The following is a 23,363-nucleotide window of genomic DNA, read 5'->3' on the forward strand; positions in this document are numbered from 1 at the left end:
GTCATTTCTTTTGTCATGTCCATCCCACATGCAAAGTGTCAGCTCCTTAAAATGAGTTGGTGTGGACAGAGTGGGAGAGGCAGGGTGAATGCTGGGCGTGAAGCTGTGGAGTGGGTGAGAAAAATCCTAAGTTATGCCAGTAATGTGGGCTGCAATCATCATGTAACTACTCTTTTAGTTCTTTATTTTCTTGTGCTTATGAAGTCCACCTGATGACAAAAAATACACTAAAACCCATTTCTGCTTATTCAGATATATTTATTTTCATTTCTTTTACAAATAATAATGCAAAGTTACAAGGACAGAAGCCTCCACACAAGAAAAATACATCAGGTACAGTTCAAACAGAAGCATATTTCTTCTTTTATATAGCACACATTTACAGCCAACTTGGATTCTTTTGGTCTGATTTGACAGTCAAGATAGAAAACACGCAGTTTGAGGAACAACGTTTGATCCAGTCATTTTTTAAAGGGTTACCTCAAAAAAGTACCAACTTGCCAAGCTGTGCTGCAGAATGCTAGATTTTGCATATTCCATGAGCATAATGTTTCCTGTTGCTGTGAGCGTAACAACAGGAGCATAGTGCACCCCTTCACGGCAGTAAAATGCATGTTTGGAATAGTGTAACTGTACTTAGAAACAAAATACATTATATAACAATTTAGCTGCCATTGTATGAGGCTTGAACCAGCAGTGGGCTGCCCTCAAAATGCACATAAAGGATTCAGAGATGTGAGGAAACCCACTGAGTAACCCCACAGGACTATGAGTCCGTTTCATCTTCCTGATTCAGTTTGTGTTTTAATGTGTTGCATCACAGAGTCAACATTTATCTAGTAGTATACAGTCTGACTTTACAGTATTTGAATCTGCCACATCTGATGTTTTTTCTCAGACAAGTATTATATAGTAAAATGCACTTCAAAAAGTGTTTGACAAGATTTATAAAAGATGAAAAAGCAAAATAATTTAAAGTAAAATGTAACATGTCAAGGTATTTTACGAGATATTTTGAAATTTAGCATACCAGAAAAGAGATTTCCCATGCATTAGAAAGGATCCACGAGTCACATCTCTTTACATATGCTGCTGCAATATTTGTTGTTATCATATCCAATGTAAAGAATGCATTGATAAGTTCATAGTTTCTATGTAAAGTCATTTCTAATAAAATATTTTGAAAAAAAAGAAGAGTTCTCTCATTTATGGCTAGTCTGAAATTTGGCATTTTCTGTTCCACTGTTGATTTAAAACAAAGAGAAAAAGGTGAAACAGTGTTATTGACAGATTCACTACTTAACTCAATCAATCTAAATTGTTATTATGACTTATTAAAAAAATACATATGGAGAGTGGGATAAGGGGAAAAATAAAAGCTGTCAATTAAATAAAAAGTACCATCAAGGCCTGGAAATGCCAAAGGATGAAGTCCAGAGAAAAGATAATTAATTCATATAACTTTTAAAATCTTGTGAAAAAGAATATATTAATAAGGTCATAATATTGACATAATTGTCATACAATTCAAATGACATTACTGATTCACTGTTACAATTAAATAGCAAAAATGTTTTGCTATTTTACACTGCAAGTGGTTCATATGTAGTCTGTTATAACAGTATTTAACAAAGCTGAAATATTTTCTAAGAGATAAACAAACATTGCTCTGTTGTAAACTCTTGTCTCTGTAAACACTGGCTTAAAGAACACCAATGGAAACCTGAACGTTGATGCTTAAAAAGGTGACATTGACAGGCGACACATCAGTCAGAGCTATCTACATGAGCACAAAAGTTCAAAAGAAACACTCAAACAGAAAAATGGACCTACAAAAGATGTCAGGCTCACGCTTAAAGTCTGAGGTCCAGCAGAGAAGATAAGAGCCACAAGGACGTGTTGCAGCACAGTATTTCTCAGTGCATTTTCTCACTTTGACATCATAGCACATAAAGCACGAAAAACATTGATCCTACTGCACAGCAATGTACAAAGCTAGTCTAGATTTACCATGACATAATCAAACTCTGTAGGTGTTGCACAGAAAGCACATACTGTATATTGCAGTGTAAAACATAGTACCAAACAACAGCTTGTACATGTGCATAAAAAGGCTGATTACCATACTTCTGATGCTTTTAGGCTTCACTTAGCAGATACATACTGTAGCCTACACATGACGCTGAAGTTAAAAAAGACATTAAAGGACATATATCACCAAAAAACAGAACACTTAAGACAAACAAAGCTGTCCCCAGCCCTTCAAAAGAACAAGAGAAAAAAAAAGCCGTAAAAAGGGAAAAGATTTCCAGATATTCATGCAATCACAACTTTTTCTAAATAACATAAAAAAAATGCAAAAATACAGACACATGATGCATCGAACACATTAAAGTACTTTCAAAAACAAGAGGAAAAATAATCTTCAAGCCAAACAACTTAAATTCAACTTATTCCATAACATTTTTCGGAACATTTTCGATTTAGATCATGACATAAATAATAATGATGAAATATGCTGGCACAAAAGGACCTTGACACTTGACAAAAGAAATAATGTTGTAGCAAAGGATAACGGGTTTAGTGTTGTAGACTGAGGGGAAACGAGTGTCTAGTGTCCTAGAAAAAAAACAATCTTCATCTTATGGGTATTTGTAACATTAATATACCTGGACTGATTAGTACTCACTCTTTTTCAGTGATTGTTCGATCCTATCAAACATGGCATTGTGATAATATGCCCTGCAGATTTCTGGTTAGCTCATTTTAGAAATGACGAAAAAACATGACAGTATTTTGAGCTATTTCAATAAGAAGCATTTGGTTTGCTCATAAGTGATTAGTAACACATTTTCATAGTTTAGTTTCTGTCCCAAAATACAACAGTGTTCCTGAACAGTACACAGCTAACAAAATACTTACTGATTGACTTCAAACAGCTCTTTTAAATATATTTTTTTTATATGACTATTAAAAAATAACTATAATTTAATTCTGTTTTTTCATATTCTCTCTGTTTTTTGTTTTCTGTTTTTTTTTTTTTGTTTTTTTTACAAGAAGGCAATTTAAACAGAGACAGGGCAACAACAGGTCCAGTGCACGCAACAGTCACAGGGGAGTGTATATAAAATCTTTTAAATCTTTTTTTTCAAATAAATGCATAAAGTGCAATATGAGATATGGACGCATCAAGCTGTTGATCCTGGCTTCACCGAGGAGTGTTTTAGAGCAGAAAGCCAAAAAGTTTTAGAACAAAAGAGCCAGAGATACATCAAACAAATCAACCAAGGGTACACAAAGCAGCATTATGACTAGGAAACAGATATTCAGAGTCACTGTAGTGCTAAAGAAACAAATAAAGTCTGAACGTTAAAAAAAAAAAAGACAAATCTCCTTTGCAGGGAGAAAAACAATCAGGTGCAAGATATTTGGTCCTACAGTACACAAAGGCCAGATATGAGAGGCAATGAGGATGACAAGATGGCAACAACACAACCGTAAAGATGTGACCAAAATACATTCTCATTGCATCAACAATGCTGTTCTAGTATAGAGGCAGTTTAATTATCTGGAAAAATATATATATTTCGACTACACTGAGGTCACATCTTTGGGAGAAATCCTGGAGAGTTTCTACTGGGTGCCCTACTCACCGAGAATTTTTTTCTCCACAACTAACTAGTCTAAAAGAAGTTTTCAAAGTATCACAAGAAATGAAACATGGCACCAGCGCTATGAGAGTCTTGCATGTTGGCTTCCTTTTATAAGGGTTCATTTTATGTGTTTCACTTTACAGTCCTAAATCAATCGCTGTAGTTTTGCATAGACACCATTACGCTAAATCTAATCACATTCTGTACATGAGAAAAACAAAACAAGCCTGTAAACATCTATTTCATAACAGAATCACTCTGTGAACCATTTAGAATGGGCTGATCATGTAAAAGATAAATGGCATGTTAGTAACAATGGGTGGAGTAATGGGTAAAGGTCAGTGCACCTCCAAAAAATGCAACCATGAATGATGTAGACCAGACCACCTGCTAAACAGTAACTCAACATTTGAAATGTATTTTTTCTCATTTACATAATAGTCATCTTTGCGCACAAAAAAACAAAATGTTAAGCTATTAAGGCAAAACAAGTATGCACAGTGTTTTGTAATTTCATGCATAACCGATGACTGCTATTTACCATGGTAATAACTGATAATCAGCATTTTCTTAAAATATCTCAGTTGGTAAAATAACAAGTTATTGTCTTTTGGGTCTTCAGAGGAAATGTGTGGAAACTCTAACCAGGTCTGAGTTTGTCTTCTTGATCAAACCAAATGGGGATTAGCATTAAATCAATATCCAGACAGAGAGTACAAGCAGCCTGGCATAGAGGCAGGTCTAACCTGACAGGTGTTTCCTCTGAGTCATCTAGCTGTACGATGTAAACACGTGCGTCAAACACTACTGATTGAAAAGGATTAACTCTGCAGACTTTGAGGCTCAATCTAAATTCATATTTACTTCCATAAAAAATAGGAATCTAAATTCAACCAAAACTAAATGCGGAATTTTCAAAAACTGAGAGATCTGCAAACAAAACTCGACACCGTAACTTGATTGTAATCAGTCGTAAACCATCATTCTGGTTCTGAAGAGATGGGAGGCTGGGCACGTCTTCAACTTCACATTGTGTTTTTCTACAATCTTCTCTTTTGAAAGCTTTCTCGTGGGGTTTAATTGGGTTGGTTTAATGGGAATGATGCTCTGCACTGACCAGATCTTGACCAGTACACTTTGGAATCCCTCTCTTTTTGAACTCATCCTCTAAAATGTAACTCCCCTTCTCCCTCCCGCCCAGGCCTGCGGCATTCACACACCTGTGCACCATCATTGGTTAGAGCCGGTCGAGGCGAAACGCGTCCTCTGTGGCTGAGTCGGCGAGGACCATGTCTGGGTCATTAAGCATGTGCAGGCCGTCAAGAGTCAGTGGGTCTATTTTCAGATCATCCAGTGGGAACTGGGAGTCGATATCAAAACTGACATCTGTGGACAGAGAGCCGGTCAGGTCCTTGGGCAGGCTGGGGGGAGACTCTCCACTCACTGAACAGAAGAAAGGCAACACAGTTAAAGAAGGATTATCAGTTAAAGGCACACGTACGTGGGTATTTATCAATGAGAGGGTTTCAACAGGCTGATAGAAAGCTGCTTGTTAAATTAGCACTCAGTGGAAGCAGGAAGAGACAAAAGGTGACAAATCTGGGTTATAATTAGATCAAAGCATGCTGTAAGAAGCTTGGCATCTTGTCATGTTAATTGTATATATTTTAGTGAAGAGGAAGGTAATAACTGACACTGCTGACTTTGACTGTGAGGCTTTAACATCCTTTTAATTATATTTCAACATGCTCATCCATAGATGTACAGGGATCAGGTTAAGTATTTGATCATGTGTTGCTGCTGTCACTATCACTTATGGTTAATATAACAGCCTGAAAGGTTAAGTGTGGATTTCTATATTAAAATATATTTTCTTAATGTACTTTGCTTAGGAGGTTAATTAAATTTAAAAATCACCAATGGTATCTCTTATCACTTTGCTGATCTTGTCCTGTATCTGTGTAACAAAGGTCTTCCAACTAAATATATCATCCTGCCTTCTTTATTGTCAAACATTTCACTTATTTAAATCTCTGACGTATTTTAAATGGAAACAATGGCACCTTTGTTCTGTACTCTGCAAATCACTTCATCTGACGCCATCCTAAAGAAATAAAAAATAACTAGATAGAAATAATCAATCATGTTGCTGATGGTCTTGTTTGCTTTTGTAAGTCATATAAAGACATCAGTATTAATTTTTGCCTTTTTCACAATCAGAAATACTTTATTAATCCATTCATAACCAGCTAAAAACCCCTCAGGTTTCTAATAATGCCTTGTTAAATTACTCTTGTGTGGACATACATATATTAGGGATGCAATCATTCCTAATATAATATTGAACCGTTCTGTACAGCATCCACTGTCTAATAAGCGCTTGTGAATTGCGGTTTTGCATACAACTAGTTTCCATGTATTGTATTTCTCTCTGAATTGGCTCAGTTTGTGTGTGCCTTTAAGTCCATGCGCTGGGATGAGGAAGCCCCTTCCTAATATCCAATCACTATGCACTAAAGTTGGGGGAAGCTGACAACACTGGTGTCAGATTACACACATAGAGTTAACAAAAAGTTAACTGTCTGCAAACAGACCACAGCAGGTTGTAATGTTACTAACATGAAGCTACTGTCTGGTGTCACACACAGCCACCAGCTGTTAACCTGCATGATGCAGACAGTCTGAGAGTGGACAGACAAAAGTCAGAGCTGCCTTCTACAAACTGAGACTATACACCATAAACCAGGAATGTGTATTAATGGAGTATGTGTAATGAAGTTGTTTTGCTTAAAAGTAAAATAAAGAAATAGTTTTCCCATAACCCCTTGCTGTTCCTGTATAATCTGTCTTAAATTTAAAAGAATGGAATACCAAAAAAAAGCAATCCAACTGGCCGGGTCATCAGAACTGAACTGAAAACTGTGACCAAAAAACCGAGGTACGTATTGAACCGTGGGCTGATGGTATTGTTGCATCCCTAACATATACATATAGACATAAAGGTTGGGAAAATATCTATTTGATGGAAGCTTATAAATGTAGCCATGATTTGCACCCAATTCTCAAGTGTGAGATATATCAGCACTTTCAAAACACTTAATGATCATAATTAGGGGTAGATTAACAAGAATATTTTCAAGTGTTTTTAACAATAAAATCAATCTTTACAGCCAAGAAATGAATGATGTCCCTTTGATGTGTAATTATGTTCAGCTTTTGTTGAGACCATATCTCTCTATCAACAAGATATACAGTATGAAGAAGAGGTACAAGCTTAATTCTGGTTTCTTAACAAAAAGGTTTTTCACACAAGCGTCTGCGTGCCACTATTCTCCTACAGCCGATCTCTGTTGGACTCAAACGAGCATCATGTTAGTCGTAACAGCACCTGTGAGAATGATGTTGGGGATGTTTCCATGGCTACTGTAGCCCAGTTGCTGCGAGTCCTGCAGGCTGCAATGGCCACCAGTCAAACCCATCATGAGCGCCTGGGAGTAGTTGAGGGTGGAGGTCTGGTTGTACAGGCTGTCAGAGCTGATGGGAGTTTCTATCATGTTGAACTGCTCCAACTGCAAATCACAACGACAACAACAACACAGGTATTCCAGCTGTATCTCACATATAGTCACACTCCAGCAAAAGCAGGTTGATATAGCACAAAATAAATACATCTGACAAAGTAAGTACCTGTTGTGAGAGCACACTAGCCTGAATAGACGGGAGCTGCTGGTCGTAAAAGTCTGCAAACACACTGCCCAGTATGGAGTTATGCTGCAACAACAAAAAGACCAAAAATGTTTATTTAGATTCTGGCAAAAAAACAACAACCTAGTTAGGACAACCAACTATGTATAGTTGTTATCCTGTCTCTTTACATTTAACAGACAATTGAAACTATGAAAAGGACACAGTCCTTCAAAATCACTTCAAATATCTTGAAATGTTGTGATTTGTCAATTTGCTCACATTTACTTGTACATCCAGCATTTTTTCTGTATATGAAAAATAATTCTATATAATTTATATGGCGGACAGGAGAAGAGTTCTGTGCGTCTGTAAATGTATGAATCTTACTCAAAAATCAATAAAATGTGTGCACTGACAAAGGATGGCAGTACACGATCAATCACAGTACAAAGTACGCAATCATGTCATAAAACACAGAATTCAGAAGAAAGGTCCGATTCTCAGGATTTTCATAGCAAAACGGAGACATGAAAAGTATGATGGACCAGCAAGGAATTTGTAGCTTTGTGTGTGTGTGTGTGTGTGTGTGTGTGTGTGTGTGTGTGTGTGTGTGTGTGTATGTGTTAATTCTACCCTGCACTATATGGCAAATCATATGGATATGATATGTCAGCTAGTTTGAGGACACTTAAGTTCCACATCAGTCAAATGTTTCTATCACTGAAGCATTATGAAATGCATTGCATGAAATTATAGGAAGCCTGCACAAACATAAAGAAAGACATTTGGTGGGTTTTTACTAATTAAATAAATAGTGACTAAATAAAAGACTAGTCGAATAACTAAAATAAAAGAGACGTAACAATGTTACACATAAGAACAATTTTGTTTTGACTCCCAAAGGTCAGTGCTAACTAACAATGATAAATGGACATCCACCAAATGTTAAAAAAAAACTGTTCTAGAGATAAGAAATGGGACTTTTAAGGGGACACTCGTTTAACAAGAGCCTCCTCTGCTGCCCTCTGATTTATGCCCACAAAATGGGATGAAATTCACATGAAATAAAGCGAATCATTGAAAATCAAATCCCCTTTGTGCTTTATTCTCCTCCACCGACTCGTCCAGTGCGAGCTAATTCTCTTCAAGTTTCTCATTTTGATGTTCTCATTGAACAGCAGCAGAAATTCTCCCGTTTCATCATGGCCTCTTAATGTATAAGTAATTGGATCATATTCTCAGCCTGTGCTCCTCCTCATTCAAAACCAAATTATCTGTGTGTGCTGCAGATGTCCCCATGGGGCCTAGCAGGAGAAGAGAGCACACAGCTTGTCAGTTGTGGTTTAGCCCTTGGATAACCTCAGGACTGAAAGTGAGCCAGCTTCAGCTCAGGAGAGAACGTAGCCGCAAACAGCAGGACAAACATGAAGAAACGCACGCACACACACACACACACACACACACACACACACACACACACACACACACACACACACACACACACACACACACACACACACACACACACACACACACACACACACACACACACACACACACACACACACACACACACACACACACACACACACACACACACACACACACACACACACACACACACACACACACACACACACACACACACACACACACACACACACACACACACCATGTATCATTGCCGTCACCTTCCACATTTCTTTTTCTCTGCGTCTTTAACAAACAACATCACACTTCCACTTCAGCAGAAGTAAATGCTGATTCAAAAAGCGACCTAAATCTTCTGTTAGGAAAAGGCTTAACATATTTCTCTGCATCATCTACAGTTACACATGTGATTATGGTTTGATTCATAGAATGAAAGCAGTAAATGATTAACTGCTTCTAAACGAGGGCTTCAAATCTCAAATACTTAGACTAAGTATTACAGATTGCCAACCCTGATCCATGTTTACTTTGGGTGTGTTTCATTTTTCTTAAAGCATCACCCTGTAAGCTAAGGTCCAGCTTGTTGTGATGCAACAGTGTGTGTAATCATTCAGAAATGCCTCAAATCTCCATGCTTGCGCAAAACAACAAGAAACACAAAAATCTGATGAACATATAAAAAAACCCACCAGAACAGAGTCTTACAAAGCTTTTTGGGGAACACAGTTGAGATGCAACGCAAAAACCATCAAAGCAGCAGTGAGGGAAGGTCAGGGACACAGCTACATAACAAAACACATCAACGACACTGAGTGTTTAAAGAGGCTGGTAGTCAGATCTGGGCAAAACAGGACCACTACTGCACCTCCAATTGTGTTACACTCTATTCTGTAGTGGGATGATACAAGTTATAATTTTTTTTAAACCTTTACTTTACCAGGAATATTCCGATTTAGAAACAAACTATTGAAATATGGAGACCTTGTAAAGGTTGTTAAGGGACAAATGTAAGTATCGCAAAGTGGTTTCTCCCAGTATGTTTTCTTAAAAATAAAAAGCCTTCTTGAAAGAGTGAATCTTTAACTTCTTTTATCATGCCAAAGCATGAAACCCACAGGTGAATCAATAACTATATTCATTAAGTGCTATCATTGTCACACTGGATGAAACCTTACCATAAAATAAATTAAAAACCTACAAATAAGCCAAGCTAATGTTAGCAGAAGCTACATTTTTAACATCATTCTGCTTTTATTAGGATTACTGATTGTAGTGTCTGGATCACAACTCTAACCTGACTCAAACACCTGTAGATTTCACGCTGCGTTAAAATGTTAGCGGTGAATAGTTTGACTTTATTTCACATTATTAGCATGTATTTTGCCCTTTCCTTACAAACACATACATATAGAGGCAAATACAATTAAATGAAGAGGTAGAATAAAAACTATAACATTTACTTGAAGTGAAAAAATAATGAGTGAATGAATTGTTTGTCTTGCTAAAACGTTAAAAATCTTTGCCCAGATCTGCTGATATCAACACAATACAAGCAGCCGTGTGGGGGGGAGGGGGGGTCCTACTCTGCAACATTAACCACAGGACTACAGAGCAGGGGGACGGTGATATTTATACAGAGCTAGCCAGAAGCTCACTGGTTCACACGCCCTTACTTGAGGCGAGCCTCCAGGAGAGAAGCCTTGATTGGAGACTGGGGAGGTTGGAGACTGATTTGCAGAGGATCCGACCCTACTGCGGTACTGTTGGAGGGAGGAGGCCTGATACAAGAGGATACGTTTGAGTTATTCACATCTAAGACCAACTAATGTGTGTGTTCTGGGCCTAGATATGGAGCTTTATTATGTGTATTTCTGACGCTTGTCTTATTGAAGACTATTCATTTAAGCTTTGGTGGACTGAGAATTTACCAAAGGATGTACTCCATTTCTGGAATACAATTGAATTATTTACAGCAATGAACATTATGTGCAATGTCACATCAATGCATTAAAAAGGCTGAAAAAGATATGTGAGAAACAGAGAAAACAACAAGGGATTAATTAGAGGAGAAAATATGTTGCCAGCAATCTAAGCTGAGCGACTCAGTGTTGTAAAACTGGAGGATCAGAGAAAACCAATCTGTTCTCTTTTGTTCTATCTGCTCTTTAATATTCACTTATTCAAAGACATCAAAGGAGGAATATGTGTACAGAACAGAACAAATATTTCTATTGAGACTAACTCTATGGGGACACAGTTGTGTGTTTTACTTCTCATTACCCAAAGCCAACAGGAGTTCAAACCTTCTCAATCACAATCTATAGACAGATACGTTATCAAACTATTGGTAACATATGATAAAGACTAGATAAAGCAGTTCAAGGTAGCTATATAAAAGAATTCAATGATTAATTCTCAAACAGATCCGCTAGAACTCACAAGAAAATGCAAGATTATATCCAAGCTGTAGCTTGGAACCAAAATTTTACAGATTGGAAATGTCCAGAAATGAGTCAGATATCTGAAAACGTATCTGAAAACAAACTTTAAATATATTAGAGAGCAATAAATGAGATTTATATTGGTCGTTAACAGACAGGGAGTTCTAAACTGTGTCTCCAGAGCATGTTTCACTTGACCTCACACTGAAAGTCTCTATCTGAGACCATGCAAATGTAGGCCACTTCATGTGTGCAGTTATCCAAACATATTCCCACTGCAACAGAAGTAGAGCAGCCAGAGCCGAGTTTTGCACATTTTTTTTAAAACCTTCATCTCATGCATCCATTATTTTTTTATCTTATTTCGGTACAAAAAAAAAGAAATGTATGGCATTTAATGTCATTTCTGTGAAGTTTCAATTTCAAGCCCAATTGTTTGGCCATACACACTTTCTATACAGTACCAGAGCTGACAGATATGACATTTTTTTTAAGTAGATCCTGATATTGATTTTAGAGAGGAACATTTCCCCTATAACTAATATGGCTGCTGTTTTATTGTAAATTTGAGGTGGAATAAAACCAGACATTATTATTAGTATTTTCGCACCTCAAATTCAAGCAAATAACCATTCAAAATAACACAGAAGACAAGTTTCTGAAACAAATATCTTAATTTACCGAAACAGTATTTTCTGCTTTTTATGATGTGCAAAAAGCAGTTTTCATATCAACTATTGGAAAGCATATACGTCTATACTAATTAATCTCTAATAGGCTGTTATTTGATGATTTTATCACCCAACAGATATTTGGTTTGGTTCTAGACATTTTTGTTGTTGTTCTAGTAATCACTGTAATTCACAACTTCATATCACAGCAACATGTGCAAAACAAAGGAGTTACTACTGTAACCAGGCGGCCAGAGAATGACACCATCTAAAAGCCTATTTCCAGGAAAGAAAAGATCGAGATGTCATCACTGTACCGCTGTTACAACACCACAGTTAGATACACTGGTGTGTCCCCAGCTTACCGTATTCATGTCGATGGTCATGTTGGTTTGCGAGGACGTCTGATTGTCTGATGTGGAGCAGGAGTTCACCGAGGACGACAGCTGGACCAGACCTGTCTGCTTGAAAACAGACAGAGTGGAGTCATAAATCAACAAAGATACATGTGGTTCAAAAGAAACACTATTCTAAAACGTCTCATTACAGACTAAGAATATCAGGATCAGTTTTAATAGTTTGTAGGCAGAAATGTAAAAAGAAGAGAGCAGTGAATAAATGGCAGAGGCTGGGAATCTATGTAAATTAGGAAATTACAATATCATTAACATTTTATCATTTTAAATATTCAGTTCAACATTATTTTATTATTATGCTGTGGTTGTTGAATGTTTGCTACCCTACACATTTTGAGCATGTGTTTTTCACAACCCTTTATAAATACATTTAGAATCCTGTCTAGATTTGTTGCCCAAATTCATTTTAATATCGCAATAAATATACAATATAATTGTTTCCTTATATGTTCAAATATAAACAACAATATACAAAGAAATATCATTAGTCAGAATAAGACTTGAAAGAGGTCTCATGTTTTACTAATAAAGTAGTAAAATCAGGTTTAAATTATGAATGAACTGCTGCAGAGCAAATCTATATCAAATGTTTTTTTCTTTATTATGAAGTGACGATGCAAGACAAGAGGAGAGTTTCAGCGTGCTGGGCCAAACTACTGGATTTAGCTGCTAAAACATTTTTTTTTTTTTACAAAAATATTTTCAGATTTCCCTTTTTCTGATAGGAAGCCTGAAACCTGTATAATCTCTGTGGCTCAACTGTAGTTAAACAACAAACCTGTCTAAAAGACAAATGGGCCGAGGTCTGTGCCCAGTTGGTAGTAATATATTAAGCCAATTAAAAAAAGTAACCACACTCAATTAAAAAAAGGACAAAATAAATAAATGTCTAGGACCACATCATCTTCATTAACAAAAAAAGAGTGCGTTTATAAAGTCAGATGATGATCTATAGTCATCAGGATGATGAAAAAAGATTTTAAAAGATATTTGGCTTAATAAAGTTCTTAAGGTATTATCATTCATCCACTTCGTGGGCCACGACCTAATATGTTGAATTTGAATTGAATAATTTATTTTGATTACATTTCCTTGTCTAATAAAACAAATTATTCTTAAGATTTAGCCACTACAGGTTGTTTTTTTTTGCACAAATATTGCACAATATTTGAAAATATTGTTTTGAATTCACAGATAAGTTGAAGTCTCATGGCTTAGGAACTGCTGGACTAATAACGAGAAAAAAATCAGGACTCACTTGCTGGTTTTGGTGGGTCTGGGATGACGGCTGCTGGTTGAAGAAGGCATACTGGGACAGCTGTTGCTCGAGGTTCATGGCATTGATGGCCGCCTGGGGGAAGCACAGCAACAGATACTTCAATACTCAATGAATTAGAGTTAATTATTTAAGACCTTATTAATATTAAGTTGTTCACTCTGGGCTTTCTTTACACCACAAACATAACCTCATAAAATTGACACAACAAAATGTGAACTAGTGAGATGTGACTTCAATAAATAAATCGACAATTCAATAATCCATTAGACTTGAATGTCTGATCTTCCTGACACAACAGAGGTCAGGGCAGAGAGCGGGGCCGTACCTGAGACAGAGAAAGAGGAGGAGATGTCGGGGAGAGCTGCAGGCTCTGAGGCTGGTGGGAGTCTCCTGCATTCAGGATGAGAGGGACCATGTTGTCCTGCCCTGGCTGCATTTCCATGGTTACTGTGGGCTGAGATGTGCTCACTCCTACCCAGCACACAAACACACACAAAAGACAGCATGAGGAAGAGTTTTTTAAGAGCAAAAACAGTGTCTTCAAGAATTGGAACCAGAGAGTGCTACATGTTTATTTTAAAGTCAAAAATATCCTGGAAAAACTCAGTTATAAGGAAAGTTACAAGTTCTGAACAAACCACCGTCTGTAGAGTAACCTTGACTGTTCGCCAGGTTCTGCATGCTGTTGGAGGAGCAGAACGAGGCGACCACAGCATCGTCTGAGTCGAGTGGGGTGGGCAGAGGAGGAGGAAACTGGATGTTGGTCAGATCAGGAAGAGAACCGCCGGTGTTGTGGACTGCTGGTTTTAGTGAAGCTGTCAACTGTTGGTCCGGAGATGGGAAGATGCTGCAGGAAACAAGACAGTGGAGGGAGCTCAACAGAGACAACAGAGCTAGTACACTCGAAGGAAAAACAAACTGGATGACTTCTGGATTTGCATCTTTTCATTTCAAACAAAATTAATCAAATATATTTGGACTTAATGCATTTTGCGCATGCTATTTGTGACTTTTTACTTAGGCCACTAAATGAATAAATAAACATTTAACCTAATTTCAATCGATTTCAGATGGCTTCAGTTTAAACATTTTTTTTATGATATATATTTACCAGATGTGTGGAAAAGATTTTATCTTCTTGTACATCCAGGGGGAAAACAGTTTCAACAAACTCTGATTCTAACCCTGAACTCAGAGTTGAATTATCCTCTGAGTTTTAACGGTTTCAGAGCAGCATCATGACTGAAACACCATGGCAACAGGTGACAAAAAGAGGTCTTCATACTTTAAACCCGGAGTTTCCCTCATTTCAGGGTTAACAGACTCATGGTTTGCAGTAAACCTGCTTTCTGAAACAGGCCTCCGGAAGATAACTTCAGACCAGTTCTACACATGTAAACCAGTAAAATACTCACTTGATCCCTGGAACTTTGCAGAGTTTAGACCTTGAAATGTTCTGAAATGGGAAAGGAAAAAAAAATTGTCGGAACCATTTCAAAAAGACAAAAAAAATAAAATAATGTGTGTTTGACTGCAGAAGTTGCACCTTTCTGCACTCCCAGTTCTGTTCTTGGCCATCATCATCAACCTCTCCTTTAATGGCTTCAGCTCCTGGTACAGTGAGCAGGAGAACTAGAGACATGAAGAAAGAGTGAAAAAAAATCACAAGTCTATCTGGTTTACAGATGTCCAGTCTGTTTGAGCTTTTAATAATCAGTCTTAATGCCCCTGTTTTATTTGATCACAAGCAAAAAGACGTAAGGCCGTAAGGAGGACAACAATGTATTATCACCAGTAATAGCTAGGAAGAAAAAAACAAACAGGACAAGAAAGATAAGAAAGTAAAAACAAATACAAACTGACTGACTATTGAGTGCAAAACCACTAATTATCAATATAGGGAAATTATTCAAATTCAACTGAAGCGCTTCTGAAATTAAAATAATCCGCCTTACGAGGCTGTCAGAAGTCACATTCATCAGACACTCGGATGCACTCCTTTTTCCCAGCAGTCATTTTCCCCCCTGCCTTCAAAGCCACATTCAAATCCCTTTCATCACACACTGGAGGGCACTCGACTCAGCTGCCAAGAGATGCAGCAAAATAACACAAAAAAAAAGAGGCTTAGGACAAAACAGCCCAAACCGGCACCCTCATATACTGTAGATAAGAAGTATTAAAACACCTGTGCTGCCTTAACTCAATTAACAGCTCAGATTATACAATAAGTAATAACTAGATAATACATGAGCTTACTGTTATACAGTTTCACACTTATCTCAATTTACTTCTCTGTACTGAATGATTTTTATATTACTGAGATCTGAGCTTAATAAAAGTATGAACAAACAACTTTTGGATAACATTTCTTAAGATAATGTATACTTCTTTTGGGCTGGAGCTCCTGTGACCCTCCAATGAAAGAGGCCTGCTGGGCAGGAATTAATGTGCTCTGGTGCAGCGCTGAGTCAGAGTTTGTCCTGTAAGATATAAAAAAAAGAAAAGAAAATCACACATTCTTACACTTTTATAGAAAAGTGTAAGAAAACAATTCTCCTTAATGCCCTTAAGACAGCCTACATGCCCCTCCTCGAAACACAAAAAGATACTCCAGCTTCGTAATTCCTTCAGCTATCATGCTGTTAAATGCTGACAGCTGAAATGTAAGGTGCTTTCATTTACTCATTTATTTAATTATTACTACATTTTTTGGAGTTAAATTTCTATGATCAGGCTTCTCACTGTCGTCATTGACAAACGAATGTAAATGTCTTAATGCTGCTGTGACTGCATTTGTTTCCTTTTGTTTTCTTATCATATGCTTGGTACGCTGTCAAACTAAATTGCCTTTTTAAAATAAAGTTATCCAAAACGCTGAGACTGATGTGTTTTCATTGTCAGTTTAAAAAGTATTGTGCCATGTTCCTTGATTTTCTCTTGTCCAGATCAGACACTGCGTCTTCATTTACAGAAAATAATGCAATACAAGCAGAGTAAAGCAAAGGGGTACAAGTCAGAATCATTCGTTGAGGACTGCGTCAACATTGAGAGTAAACATTGAGATAAACAGTCATGCAGAGCTGGTGTTTCCTCCTCCGAGGATGTCTTACCTCCTCCAGCTAGTATCAGGTGGTGGTGACAGATAAACCGCGCCATATGGACAGCTGTCAATGTGAGACATAGGTTAAGAAAATACAGCTGGAGAGAGAACGTCTTGGCAGATTTGATGCATTCTTTGCTTTTGTATTCTTCTAAAAACAACGTGTTTTAGAGAAGTAATAAACTGCAAGCGTCACGTTACAGTTTGACATTTGTCAGGAATAAATCTGCCATATCACTACGCAGACGTTCTGAACATATAAAATGGGAATCAGACTGATTACAGGCAAAAGCTATTAACAATGTAGTTTTACATTGAAAAACAAGCAAACAAATGATTCTAAAGCTACAGGAACATCTGCAACATCCTCAAGTTCCTACACATAAAGGCATATTGCATAATTTCTTAAATTCCTTGTACATTATGATAGCATATACCAAATCAGACATACAACTTCTTAATATGTCTCCTTATTTTTATAAACAGTGATCTTGTTATTCATCCATTTCATTCACAAGGTCTGTTTAAATTGAAAGATCTGAATAGAAAATGAACACATCAATTTTAATATGCAGTGATTACTAACATCTACAAAGACATATATTATTATGTTTTGTCATAAATAATGTTATTATAATTTAAATAGTTTTCCAATTCCCCCCCCCCTTCTCTCAAAGTTCACATGAACCCCTAGTGCCCCCCTGGGGACCCCTGCAGGGGGCCGGAACCCCCACTTTGAGTAACCAAAGTACTATATTCTAAAAATAGATATTAGATTAATATAACGAGAGAATTTGTTTTGCCACATAATCCTGCTTGGTCAAATGTTGCACAATCAAGTTACTTATGAAAAACATTTTTTTAAGCTGTATTTTGTGGATCTTTTGATCTGGTGTTTACGGGGATAGACCAAATATCTCCATATTTCACAAGAACAAGAAACAATTCTATAGCACTACAAACTGCAGAGCAGCTTCCTGAATATATCAAACATGTTGTTCCAGAAAAAAAATAAAATAAAGTAATCAGAAATTGGAGGACTTTTTCATTTCATTCAGCAAGAACTTGAAAAACCTTCCCATTAACTTTAACAGAATGAAAAACTTTTCAGACAACAGCAAAGCTATGTCAACTTTGGGCTTCAGAGAGAAACTCTCAACAAACACAAAATGAAACAATATCTACTTGAGCAGAAAACAAACAGTCTGAAAGGATATCTGGCGTCCATGTTTGTCAAAAGACAGCGGCTTTCTGTGAGGCGATGTGATCCGGTTCCGGTCCCTGTAGACTCTGTCCACCAAGCCGTGGTGTCGCGTCGACCTGTTCGTGTCCAGCCCTGAAGTCTGACAAACAAGACAGAACAGAATCATAAATATCTCAATCTGACGTCAGTTTTTGTTGAGGATGTCTGTAACCAATCCATAAAACTTTGAAAAGGATATGCATCCCATATTTAACAGCCATGAATCTGAGATGCAAACAAAACTCAAAACCTTAAAAATGTTCAAGTCATTATTTTATCATGAATCTATCTTGTACTAGATCTAGCTACACAGCTTCACTATTCTTTGACTACAATGACAAACATCACCTGTATGTTATCAGGTATGAAAGTTAAAGGGGCTCAGAGCAAACATGACATCAGCTCCTCTGAAAAAAAAAAACAGTAGTCGATCTGTAAAGTATCTGTTTTGTTGGGGGAACTGATTCTTGATGGTGAAGCAGCAGTGCTAACTCCCACAGTCTTCTGCCTGTACTCTTCTTGGTTATGGTGGTTGTCAATTGGAGGGTTTTAGTCTTGACTCCAAAACTCCTTCCCACGGATTCTTGTTTTGTTTTTTTCACACAGATGAACTAAGAGTGTAATAGAGCTATTGACATCACATAACAGATCCAGTTTTTCCTCATTAAGTTGTTTTTCTTTTCCCACACATGAGATTCATAACTCTACGATTCTTTTTCTAATTCAATGTTAAGCTGAATTGGCATGAACAAAAGCATCTAGGTAGCATATCCACATCATAAAGAACTAGAAGAGATACTCCAAATTTATCTTAAACCAATTTTAAGAGGGGCTTTGAAAAGAGTTGTCTTATTTTCATAAAACAGGACCTATTAATGTCACGTCAACATATTACACAATACTTTCTTCTGGTTTTTACTCCATTTAATAAAATTCATTACCTTGCAAGAGTAAATTTCCCCCCACAATTTCACCTATTTGTTTTCCGAAACAAGATCGGTTGAAAACCATTGTTAACTTCTGTCTTTTGAGCTACAGCCTTCTCTGCTGTTGTATTAAAGGGATACTTCACCCATTTGCATTAAGCTTTGTATCATTAGAAACCTGGTAGTATTTTTGAATGGTCGTGCATCCAGCCCTCATTTTCCCCTGAGATGGGAAATCTTTGTATTTTTAAGTCTGAAAAGGAGCTTCTGTTGACGCAAAATGACGATTTTTGCGTCACTGGAAGCTGTTGTGGTTAGCGTGGTGAAACTACAACGCTAGTTCCTCATATTTTTGACCACTGAAGCTACAGACCAATCACAGATCAGTGGGTGGGAACTCACTCCCAGAATCGAAACTTAACGTCCGCCATATTGCTTGGATGCTATGCTAACAGGTTCTATGGAGAAAGCTGATAATGGCGAAAAAATATAAATATGGCCGCTGGCCACCGGGGCCACCGCGACACAAGACCGGCCTGTTGGCAGCGACCGTCTCACGGCTATATTGCTATATTGCAGGCGGTGAGGTCTAGGAGCCCGCACCGGCTCGAGCCAGGGCGGACTGGTAGTGTCGGTGCTCTCACTGTTTGCCTATGGACACAGACATAGAGTCTGTTTTCTGCCAGGAATTTCCCAGATCAATTCTGGAAGAAATCTCTGAATCAGTTGAGGAAATGGCCTCATGTGTTGAAGTAAATATGTCTGTAGATAGAGGACCTTAGTGGGAGTGGCCTGCGATGCTGTGCATTCTGGGATTCGGTGTCTTTCATCCACATGAGCCAAAAAGACACTTTCTGCCTTTTCTCGGCCAAGAAGGCACCAACTTCAAAATGTATTTCACATTTCTACTACATATATGACCCAATGTCAATACAGAAACATGTTTCAATGGGTGAAGTATCCCTTTAATATTCACACTGGTATCACATATTGTTGATACACAGATTATCATGATTGGGAAAATCAGACTTAAATTGATGCGACACAACAGATCAATTAATGACATCGTTGATTGGCATATTTTTGCCTGAGGGCCATTGTCTTTCAGCAGGGCCAATTTGAGACACAGCTCTGGTATTCATGTTGAGGTCTAAATGGGAGAGTGTGTTTCTACATAGTATAGTAAAACACACTCATGTAGCCTGTGGGTTGGTATATTTACTTCCTCTATTGCAAACAGTGTGCTCTTTTTGCTTATGTAAACAGTTTATATGTCACTTCTTGTGGAGCAGAGCATTCATCCCAGGGAACAAGGATTTCACAGTGACTTTTTATAGATCTGCCACAGGTGGAATCAATATTGCAGGATATTACTTGGCCACAGAGACGGCACAAATATATTCATTGATAAGAAACAGCTGTAAAATCAATCCTAGTATGAATAAAAGTTAAATCACCAAGATTGAGTGAAAATGTCCTTTACTCCATAGATAAGCTTTTTGAATTGCTGCTGAAAGACATAAAACTATCTAGAAATCCCTCACCTGAAAAGTCATATCCATGCTGCTGTTTCCAATCTGGTTGACATTTGGCAAAGATCCTCCATAGTACTGTCCACGATTTTGTCCCAGCTGCAAGTACTGAGTCTTCTGCAGCTGTAGCTGGAAGTCAAACGACAGCAAGTAAGACAACTGGCGGTTTGAATGGAAGTTTGCATTCACAGCAACGTCCTACTCACAACTCTGAACAAGATACGATCACAACAACAACCTGGCAATAAACATGATATAATATTCTAAATGAAAACAGCTCAGTTTCATCTCCTGCAAGGACATTTTTCCGAAAAGGGAAATGTATGAACTAATTGTATGTATCCAAGCTTACTCCATCCCCTACTGTATGAAGTGTTACAATGTAAGCATCCAACATATTGAGTTTTTCTTTATTAAACATTTAACGGGCTAAATACAAAACCTTCACTGATTTTAAATCCCAAATGTAAACAATACCACATTAATCATGATATGAATGAGACATTTTTTCCTGCAAGGTGAAGTGAAGGCTGCCATATTTGAGTTCATCATCAGAGCAGTGCACAGAGAGTTTAAAAACATTTAAATGTGAAGAGATTGTAGGAAACTGAAGGAGGAAACAAAAGCAAATGATCTAACTAGTTGGATTTCGGAAAAAGCAAACTCCCTTAAGCTTCACGGCATTGTTAAGAACGACCTCCAGTTCCATTTGCCATTAGAGAGCCAGTAACCAGTCAATTACATTTTCTAATTCAAGCCCATTGCTCACTGATGGCGGAGCAGAAAATCTAATAACAACAATGACTACGCCTGTTTCTCTTTTGTATTTTGACACGTGCCTGATCTCAGTTTGTTTTTTATACATGCCGTATGCATACTCTGTTCACAAAGGATAACATACCATAGTGTAACATTACGAGACCAGCAGGAGGTCAGTCTAAGCTATTTTTTTTGCCACAGATAAACTGAGCAGAGCAAAGAGAGGAAACAGCAGAGAGGCGCTGAAGGGGACCATGAGGGGACAGGGCCAAAAGGATGAAACTCTAAACCTGAAGTCACTTCCCAAGTGACTTCAGGTTTGCTAAGACAAGGGCTTACTTTAAAAAAAGAAAGCCACAGGCTGAAAAATAGACTAACATGTAGAGCCTTCATGGTTATTTTTTCGGAAAATTCCAACAAACAATCCTAAATAATCCGATTTTCTTTAGATTTTAGTTAGTTATCATGCAGGAAAAATCTTATCCTCTGCTAAATCTTCATAAACCTGTTTAACAGCAGAAATGTACAATTGTAATCAAAGACAAAAGCACAGGTGTTTCTGATAACATTAAAGATATAGCTATTGTAGTCACAACAACATGACAGGGAAATTCAAGTGGCAAAATATCATTCAGGCATGATTCATTTGATTACACCTGTGTCTTTCTTTTATATCACTCTATGTGTAGGCCACTCTGTGGAAGGTATAATTCAAATTTCTTTAAATATTCTTTTTTGGCCCTGAATCTAAAAAAAATCAGTTCAAACTGCTACATTGAGAATAATCCTGTAGTGGCTTGATGCCACTGGATGACAACGTGGATATATAATCGAAAAGGATAAGTATAGGCAAGTTTCTCTTCGATATAGCCTCCAGATAGTTATACAATACAACAAACACTGTAGTGAGCTAGCTCCCCGTTTACCTTGTAGTAGGCTATAGTCTTTCCACGCACTATGCTTCCTTCTCATCAGCACTCACTCACTCACTACAGAATACATAGGATTTATTTTGGAGGCCTGTGTTGTGTGTGGCTTAGATTCCTCATAATCTGCTTGCGTTCATCTTTGGTGTAAATGTCTTTTATGCAGCAGAGCAAACAGGCCTGAAGACCAGTCAGACAAGTTTACAGAGCCATGATGCAAACACACCTCACTACATTTCACTAACACACAAACAACATTCATGACCAGTTATTCAACACTGACAAATACGTTATCTTTTGTAGCAGTGCACGAGACGAGGAGAAAAATAATCGCTGCAGTTGAACTCGCGCTGTCAAACACGCGCGCACGCCCCTTTGCTTTCACTCGCGTGGGACAAAAACATGGAAATAACTTTTTCGGACGAGGGTCCTTGTCGTTAATATCTACACTACGGGACTGTTACCTCCCACAAGATCTGCTCGGTGACAACCGTGGGAGAGAAAAGGCTCCAGCTGGCAGGAAGCGTCGTTTGTTATTGTTTACCTCCTGCAGCTGCCGCGCGCGCGCTACTAATGCATATTTGACAGCTCGCAGAAAACAAACGAAGAAGAGGTGGGGTGTAAAAAAGACATGAAAACGGGTTGGTTACCCTCGCTGCCCTGGTTATGCTGAGGTCTTTCATCACTTCTTCGAACGCGGCTGTCTCCTCCGCCTGCTTCTGGTTATGTAAAGCGATTTTCTCGCTGAATTTCCGCGGATTGTTCGAAGTCGCCATGTTTCGCTCTTCTGCTCCGTTTTTTACTCAGCGGCCAGAGCAAAGCGACCCTGAGTGACGACAAGCAACTTCCGGTTAGAGACCCGGAATGACCTTCAGAATAAGTGCAGTTCAAAGTAGCCTTATGAGATGGGTATGAAGTAGAGTAGAGTTGGCTATTTAGCAGAAAGATTCACACTTTATTGGAGGTAGGCTTATTTGTTATAAAGGTCTGTGTCGATCTCTTCTCCCGAAAATCAAGTTGGCCTACCTGTCTGGTTTGATTGTGGTTTATCTTTCTTTAGTAACCACTTTGCAGAGCACATGTCTTGATCTGCTCAAACTGGTTTGCAGGAAATTACATAATACATTTATTTTACGTTTGATTTGTGAAACTAGTGAGAATTGTGTTTGGTTAACAAAATGATCAGGGGACCTTTTGTAATGCCCTGTCACACCAAATGAAAAACAGGCTAAGCTAATTTCATAAGGTGTCCCAGTTAACTTTTCGAATTAGAAGGCATATAGGCTACAACCAAACAAC

At 37.8% G+C, this 23,363-nt stretch overlaps 1 protein-coding gene across 5 annotated transcripts; it reads right to left on the reverse strand.

The window, feature by feature from the left end:
• Positions 1 to 237: 237 nt before the first annotated feature.
• Positions 238 to 22,872, reverse strand: crtc1a (CREB regulated transcription coactivator 1a). 5 transcript variants are annotated; one of them, XM_061044352.1, is made up of 15 exons: positions 22,715 to 22,872; positions 20,392 to 20,508; positions 17,894 to 18,021; positions 16,689 to 16,748; positions 15,964 to 16,058; positions 15,125 to 15,210; positions 14,994 to 15,034; positions 14,235 to 14,425; positions 13,904 to 14,049; positions 13,558 to 13,650; positions 12,249 to 12,347; positions 10,445 to 10,549; positions 7,341 to 7,424; positions 7,042 to 7,222; positions 238 to 5,096 (listed from the first exon to the last, which is right to left on the reverse strand). In XM_061044352.1, the coding sequence occupies exons 1-15, from the start codon at positions 22,838 to 22,840 to the stop codon at positions 4,891 to 4,893; spliced, it is 1,758 nt and encodes a 585-aa protein (XP_060900335.1). In that variant the 5' UTR covers positions 22,841 to 22,872; the 3' UTR covers positions 238 to 4,890. The 5 variants fall into 5 exon arrangements, with proteins under 5 accessions (XP_060900335.1, XP_060900334.1, XP_060900333.1 ...); XM_061044351.1 differs by having other exon boundaries at positions 12,249 to 12,344; positions 14,217 to 14,425; XM_061044350.1 differs by having other exon boundaries at positions 14,217 to 14,425.
• Positions 22,873 to 23,363: the final 491 nt, after the last annotated feature.

Source organism: Labrus mixtus, chromosome 8 (genome assembly GCF_963584025.1).
Source record: "Labrus mixtus chromosome 8, fLabMix1.1, whole genome shotgun sequence".
NCBI classification, from domain to species: Eukaryota; Metazoa; Chordata; class Actinopteri; order Labriformes; family Labridae; genus Labrus; species Labrus mixtus.

Coding starts and splice junctions, on each gene's coding strand:
- crtc1a (XM_061044350.1), bottom strand. CDS start 22,840: ATGGCGACTTCGAACAATCCGCGGAAATTCAGCGAGAAAATCGCTTTA. Junction 16,059..16,688: donor CCTGATACTAGCTGGAGGAG/GTAAGACATCCT, acceptor TATATCTTACAG/GACAAACTCTGACTCAGCGC. Junction 7,223..7,340: donor CTAGTGTGCTCTCACAACAG/GTACTTACTTTG, acceptor TGTGATTTGCAG/TTGGAGCAGTTCAACATGAT.